The sequence below is a fragment of the Apteryx rowi genome, unplaced genomic scaffold, assembly GCF_003343035.1.
Source record: "Apteryx rowi isolate R43461 unplaced genomic scaffold, aptRow1 scaffold_32, whole genome shotgun sequence".
Taxonomy (NCBI): Eukaryota; Metazoa; Chordata; class Aves; order Apterygiformes; family Apterygidae; genus Apteryx; species Apteryx rowi.
The window spans coordinates 2281262-2288475 of NW_020449641.1; the positions used below are offsets into that span (position 1 = coordinate 2281262).

The window sequence follows — 7214 nt, forward strand, 5'->3', positions numbered from 1 at the left end:
AATACCAAATTTAAGTTCTGCAAATTAACAAAGGAGGGAGCTAAGCAAGCCTAGAGACACAGAGATATCACATCCCAAGTGGTGAAGTAGATCTAATTGATCTAAGGAAGCCACAATGGTGGTTTCATTACAGCTTTTCATGGTGTGCTGCACTGCAGGCTTCTTTGTGCTCACCATAAAGGCTTAAGAATACTAGTCTCCATTGCTTCAGCAGCCTTTCAGCAGGTCTTTATTGTCAGAAAAGGTAGCATGAAGTATCCAGCAGACTACCATAGAGCTACGGTTAAGGTTAGCTACATTTCAGTTATCACAGAATTAAACHAATGTTCTGTACAATGTCTTTGTGAAGCAGCCTTAACCTCGCCCCCCCCCCCCCAAATAGAGCAGGTGGAAGGTGAAAATCATGATGCCTCACTGTCACTTGATAAAAATATATCAACACAGAAGTCTGGGATTATTTGTCACTTCTTGGCAAATGTTTTTATTGGGTTGTTTCACTGTTCACCAAACTTGCACTCTCAGGATCTCTGCAGCTTCCTTAGCTTGTAACAACCACAAGTAGTGGTAGAACAGCCAGGGAAGTCACTATCAGTATCCTATTAGAGGAAAATTAGATGAACATGCTTTCAAACAAACATATTACAGAAACAGGAAAATGTGCTTGTTCCAGGATTGTAGTAAGAGAATGATTCCAAAAGATAAATCATAACTTGTTATTTCTGGGCTAAGAGCTGCACAGATAGAGAGTGTCCTCCTATAACAGTTGGTGAGAGTAGGATTCAGGATTCATCTCACCCAACTTTAGCAGTCTAAAGTGCAGTTGAAACTGTTCATCTATGCTTCTTTCTCAGTTAGTGAAGAGACAGAGCTGGTATTACCATAGAGCAACTTGTCCCATCTGAAGATGGGCATCTAAGATGTGTTCTGGTGACACCCCACTCTCTCAGGAACTGAGTACTCTTGGCCAGATGAGACTTTAACATTCCTTTTCTGATTTACAGTGGCAAAACAAACATTCCTTTCAAGGCTAGAGCTCTAACAGATTTGGACACCGAGCATCCACCTTTGCAACCCAAATAGTTACACAGACTGAGAAAACACTGCCATATCTACTGAACTTGGCAATGGGACTGATTACTCACAGTGTCAACAGGTGCCAGAGTGCACTGACCAAATAGGGAGTTACAGTAGAGAGAAGTATCAGCAGTCAGTGGGCGGGCAGGCTACTGGCCTGCCCTAGTGTTATAAATACCTTGTCTTCCTATAAATTAATATCATCTCTTGTGACACTTAGCTGGGATTGACAGCCCAATTCTTACAGGAGCCATGGGAACAAATTCGGATAACCAAAATGTAAGGTCAGCTTTATGGATTAGTTTACAAGGAATCCTCAGAAAATGGGTATCTGAGAAGCACACATAAGCATTCAAGGCTGGTGCATTTGGTAGAATGGAGGAAACGGGGACAAATGGTAGAAATGGCAAGTGTAAGCACATGGGACAAAAAGTAAATACATACATTTATTATGTTACATTTATTAGAAATATTTCATTTACCTCAGGAAATTAACAAAAAAACCCCAACGGAACCCTTTCAAGATAAAAGCTGAATTTATCTCAGAAACAATGGCTATTAGCAGTATGCTTTTTTAGAACAAAACGAGTCGACTTTATATAAAAAAAAAGAATGATTTAAATAAAGGACAATAATCTGTTTAAAGCTATATTGATATCAACAAGGAAGAACGGATGTTGTAGTGTAACAGGTGTAAGATGTGCTTTGCAGAGCTATACTTTGTTACTCTAAAAAAGGAAGGACACCATGCTTTACAGTATGTTAACAAAAAATACCCTAAAATATCCCCTCTTCCTCTCCCCCAGTCCTTTTGTGCAGCCTTTACCATCTTCAATAGTAGAAACAGCCAAACGCAGCTACCACACAAAACAGACTGTCCTGGAGAAAAACAGAAGGCGGCTCTGTGTTAATAAAGGCAAACTCTGCTGGCCTAACTGAAAAGGCTAACAGCTAACATTTTGACCTGAACATTAAAAATTGTTAATAACCTTATATTGTAATATATTGCAAGTTTTTGTATTTTAGTAGGTGTCTTATTCATCTCAGTTGCTGGGTAACCCAGATCTGTGTGTCTCAATGCCAGAAGTGCCTCAATTTACTCCTTTCAAATACCCAAAGGTGTCRAGGTGTTGTTTCTGTGTGGACTCAAAAGCGTCTCAGTCTTGTCAGAGCTGAATACCTTAACCCTTGTCTCCTGCCTTCACCTCTGCAGGACCCAAAGCCGAGCGTCCCTCTGGGCTCCACCTGGCGGGTGTTCTTGGAGCATCTTTTCTAATACAGGATCCGCATGCATTGCTGTGGCGGGTCCCACCATATTCTCAATTGCAGCTCAAGAAAGAGGCAATGACGACCCAGGAACTGCATAAAGCACGAAAAATCTCTGCTGCAATGACCAAAGCCAATCTAGACAAATGCCCTAACCACCAAAGAGCAATGGTCCTGCTTGTATTCTCTAGCTCATGAAGAGCATGTTCCACTTCCTGAACACTGCATAGCCTGGTACCTTAGAGCACTGTCTAGGCAATGAGAGCAGAGTCTGAATCCTTTCAGAGAATTTAACTTGGGAAGCGCTCTAACCATGGAACTAGGACAATAAGTGAGGAGGTTTTAAAAGAAAACCTTGACTTTTCCTCAGTCCTGGATTCTAGCCAAACTCTTCTACAGGTGTTCAGCAAAGCATATAAGAAAAGATTTATGTTTCAACATCTCCAGTGCTTCCGCTTCCCAACTGTAAAATCGGGATGACTATACTGACTTTTGTACAGTACTGTGTGATCTACTCAAGAAATTAGTTTTACTATATTGGATATTACATCTATGTAAGTTTTGTGAATGAAGATGTACATCATACTCTTTTGATACAGTGTTAGTTCCTTCCAAATGGTCTAGTGGTTGCTTTTATGCATTCCATATTGTAAGATCACTCTGTCACAGAAGAAGCAGTAGCCTTATACTTCTCCATGGTAAAACAGCCAATACTTACATTCATAAAAACATCATGAGCGTAGCTGTCAGTGTCAGCATCCCAGAAACATCGTGCAGCCATACTAGACAAAGGAGATAGAGCAAAGCCATTATCCGCACAGTCCATGAGTAAGGACCTAAGTGATCACATACTTTCCCTGAAAAGCAACCTGAACTTCCCTTAAAGATAAAGGGAACTGGAAGCATTTCCTGAATCCTGAGTCTAGATCCCTACTGCTGAATTCCACCACATGCTGTAACCCCTTCTGTACAGTGATCAAGCTCCATCTCCTAACTCATCAGCTGTCAACCCTGCCATCTCCACTGTGCAGCAGTGAGGTCTTGAAACCTCACTGCTCTGACGCTTAAGAATCTTGTAACTTCTGGCCTATCCATATCAGTGGCTAATTTAACTTACTTGTTCTTGTCCTTCACCTTCAGCACCCTTGTGGTGCGTACTCCCAATTTATTTATAGGTCGCTATCGTATTGCTTGGCAGCCTTCGTGTCTCTAGACTGTGAGCTGAGCTCTCCCAGCCTTTTCATATGTAGGCTCTCTGCCCCCTGACCATCCTGGGGGCCCTTTTCTGCACCTGCTTCAGCCTGAGCCTTACCTTGGAGATGAGCAACCAGACCATCACAGGATATGCCACATGAGAGCTAACTGCTGCCTTGTCTAATGGCATTGACACTCCCCTTTCTCTACTGGAATTGCCCAGCTCCTTGTCTGCCCGAGTCAGCCTCAGCTGACAGGCTCCCTGTTTGCCGTGCAATATATTGTTCCTAGTCTGTACATATATGACTTATTTCTRTTGTTGAATTTCATCCTTTTTCTATTACTTTAGCCCTCAGGGTCATCCTGCTTTTCTCTCCAATATTCCAGTCTTCCTCTGGAAAGTCTTGGTTATCCAACATTTTGCACCAAGGGTATTAGTGATTATGATTTAATCTAGCCTTCTGCCTATTGTAAACTGGAGAATTTCCCCAACTGCTCCTTACAATCCATGCTGCTGGGTTTGATGTTTCAAATCAAACCACCTTGTTGAACCGTTCACTGTGATACAGTGCCTCTGAAGCAGTCTGCCTGCAGACGGACATGGCTGGCAAAAGCCTGAACAGCAGGTACAAGTGTTCCTGCCTGACCTCCAGAACATTGAAGCAGCAGATCTGATTACTGCTCTACTGCACTTATCTTCTACTCAAGTGCCCAGGCACAATAATAAAGAAAAACCCAGCAGATAAGGCACATACACCTTGTGGACTGTTCCCTTTTGTTTTCTCCTTACTCAGCAGTAATGGAAAGCTACAACCCACTACAGTAGCAAAGAGGAATTTTTTTTTCTGACTGCAGGCATCCAGGGCTAGATTTCAAGTGCTTAGCACCCACAGTTGAGGCTAAATTTCCATGACAGTACAGCATAGGGATTATAGAAATTTATACTTCTGAAAAAATGCTTATTTGGGGGAGCTTAAATGGAAGGGAAGTACTTATGGAAATCAAGCCTTAAATCATGATTTAGACACAAGTGAGTTACCATGGCTCTTGTGCACCAGCAGGGCCTTGATAACAGATTGGATGCATGCTCTACTCCATCATGAATACAAGGTAAAATGTCTTCCTGTAACACTCCTCACAATTGCTCCTCAGCATTTCACTTTGCTAAGAACCACCATACAGTCAATTATCACAGCTCAACTGACTCATAGTAACTCAATAAGCCACAGTAAGGAAATTGTGTCTCTAAGCCCTCACTTGCTTAAAGCCCTTTAAAGAGAAAAGAAAGTGCTTCACATTTTAGCTCCTGCAGAGATATTTTTGTATCTAGGAAAGTCAGAAGCAGTTTCCAGAGGGGAAAAAGTAAAAAACAACCCACAACAAAAGCAATAGAAATGCAATTAGAACATGCAGAACTTACTTTACTCCTTCTCCTCTCTGCTCTCCAATCACAACCTGCACAACCATTTTGTATCTGTCAAATCCCTCATCTGGAGAAAGAAAAAGTGAGAACAACAGCTTCGAACTCTATACTTATATTAAATATGATAACCACAAAACAGGACACAGACAGCTAAAGATTTCTGTTTACAAAGCAGTGTCCTATACAATATAAACTACATGCAACTGATAAAGTGGACAAACTGCCTCATAGCTTCATTCTCATATGTACAGAGTAGCACAGCCTTCATGTAGTTAAAGGGTGAGCAAAGTATTTGGCTTCTTTAAAAAGATGCATCTAAGGAAGAAGATGCCCCTGAACAGCCACAATAAATTCAAGTATTCTAGTTCTACAACTTTCAACACCCGAAAATATGGAGAGAATGTAAATAAGACTGCTTGTGGACAAAATCCAATTTAAAAAAATTGGCTTATTTTAAAACTGTTCTGATGCAAAGGAATTTTAAAGATGTTTCTGCCACATAGGAAGTTTCTTTTGCTTCTGAGCTGGGATAAAATGCCACATAAAAGCATATGCAGGTTTAAGTTATGTGTCTGCAGAAATATGTGGTTCTTTCACTATAGCAAAGAAATACCTTTGGGGCATAGGCCAGATCCAGTCAGGCCACATCAATGTTCCGGAAGACAAATCAGAAGAAGCACGTTTAAAATAAAATACACATCCTAATACCTTTATCTTCAACAAAGTGGTATCCCGGGAAGACTCCAGCACACTGTTTCCACTGGAAAATTGAACATGACATGCTGGGTCTGGTAACATCCACCATGTAAAGGCCTATCAGAGTTGGCAGCTGGTACAACGGCCACACTAGGCCAGTCTTGCTTCAGGCTATTGTGAGTGTGTTTACAGACCGCTGAAGCCAAGCTCTGCGCATATTAGCCTGGCATCAACACGTGCTGGGACTACAGCTGCTGCTCATTTTAAAACAGATGCATAACTCTAGGAGAAGCGAAAACCCACAGTTCGTGTGAAGGGTGACGGTATTTCCCTGCAATTGCTGCACATCAGCCCAGCAGATGGAGCACCAGCCTATCCCCAGGAAACAGCCAAACAAACTGATGATGCCAATTCACATTTCTGTGCTTGTGCCAGCACTGAGCACAGGAAACACCTGCTGGATCCTGAAATAAGTTGTTGCACTCAAACGGTCAGAGGGCATCCTGCACAGCACCACCACTGCCTTTATCCAGTGGTGCAGGGCAGCATTCACACCCTTTCTTGACTGACTGCGCTTCTGACTCTCTCCTCCTTCATTGCTCCTGCTGGACCTTTTTCTGATTACCCTACTATTCCATTCTGACCCAACACTGATCTAATTTACAGCAAAAAAAAAAACAACCCAGGACTGATTCTGTTTATTGGAGCAAGAGGCAAATAATCATCACTTATCCTTCCCTCTAATGCATCTTCTTTCCCTCTGAAACCCCTCCAAGACTGACGTCCAACACTAGCTAGTCTATATGAAAATACGTTTGTCTGTTCCTCCAAGCGAGGAACATATGTATATAGGCCAGGTTGTTTCATAACACTACATGGGAGTCAGTCAATGGAAGGAATAGGTTTCAATAATAGAGGGGGAAAGAAGGACACAATAAGAAAAGAAAGAACTCCCCCAGCAAAGCTCCTTACCTTTCAGTCGATCTTTTATCATCTCTGACAAGGATTTGGTAAGTTGAGGCATTTCTTCTGGGATGTACTGTACATTGGTCAACTTCTCTTTCAGTATTGCGTGGATACATTCTTTTACAGTAGAAGATTTAAATCTAACAGGGCAAAAAACAGCAACAAAAGGCCCAGAAAGTTCACATGACATGCAGAAACATAGATAAATGAAAGTTAATTTTTCCCAGATGGAGTTATTAAAAATGACAAAATGAAAACCGTAGAAAAAAAAGCCCAGCTAAAATGGAGGTTACTTAGTCAACCTTGCCACAAGCCAGAGGCAACCATTAGCACAGGTGCTAACCCCCCCCCCCCAACCCCMCCTCCATCTGGTCAGTGCTTGGAGGTAACTCTTCCAGAGCACATCTTCCCTGCTCCCCATGTGCACACCCCTCTTACTGCTGGTATAAAACATGTTCTGTGAGTCCAGCAAACCCAACACCCCACCTCTGCCCATGCAGCCCCATATCCCCAGGCACCCCGGCCCCAAATCTCTGTGGTCCCCCAGACCTGACACCCCCACCTCTGTCCCACACCCCCAGGGCCCCCCGGCCCC

The 7214-nt window shown here is 42.5% G+C and overlaps 1 protein-coding gene across 1 annotated transcript; it reads right to left on the bottom strand.

Moving 5' to 3' along the window:
• Window positions 1-478: 478 nt before the first annotated feature.
• On the bottom strand, window positions 479-6937 carry TCTEX1D2 (Tctex1 domain containing 2). Its single transcript, XM_026071028.1, has 5 exons — window positions 6626-6937; window positions 4955-5024; window positions 3059-3122; window positions 2255-2433; window positions 479-1953 (listed from the first exon to the last, which is right to left on the bottom strand). The coding sequence occupies exons 1-4, from the start codon at window positions 6807-6809 to the stop codon at window positions 2347-2349; spliced, it is 405 nt and encodes a 134-aa protein (XP_025926813.1). The 5' UTR covers window positions 6810-6937; the 3' UTR covers window positions 479-1953; window positions 2255-2346.
• Window positions 6938-7214: the final 277 nt, after the last annotated feature.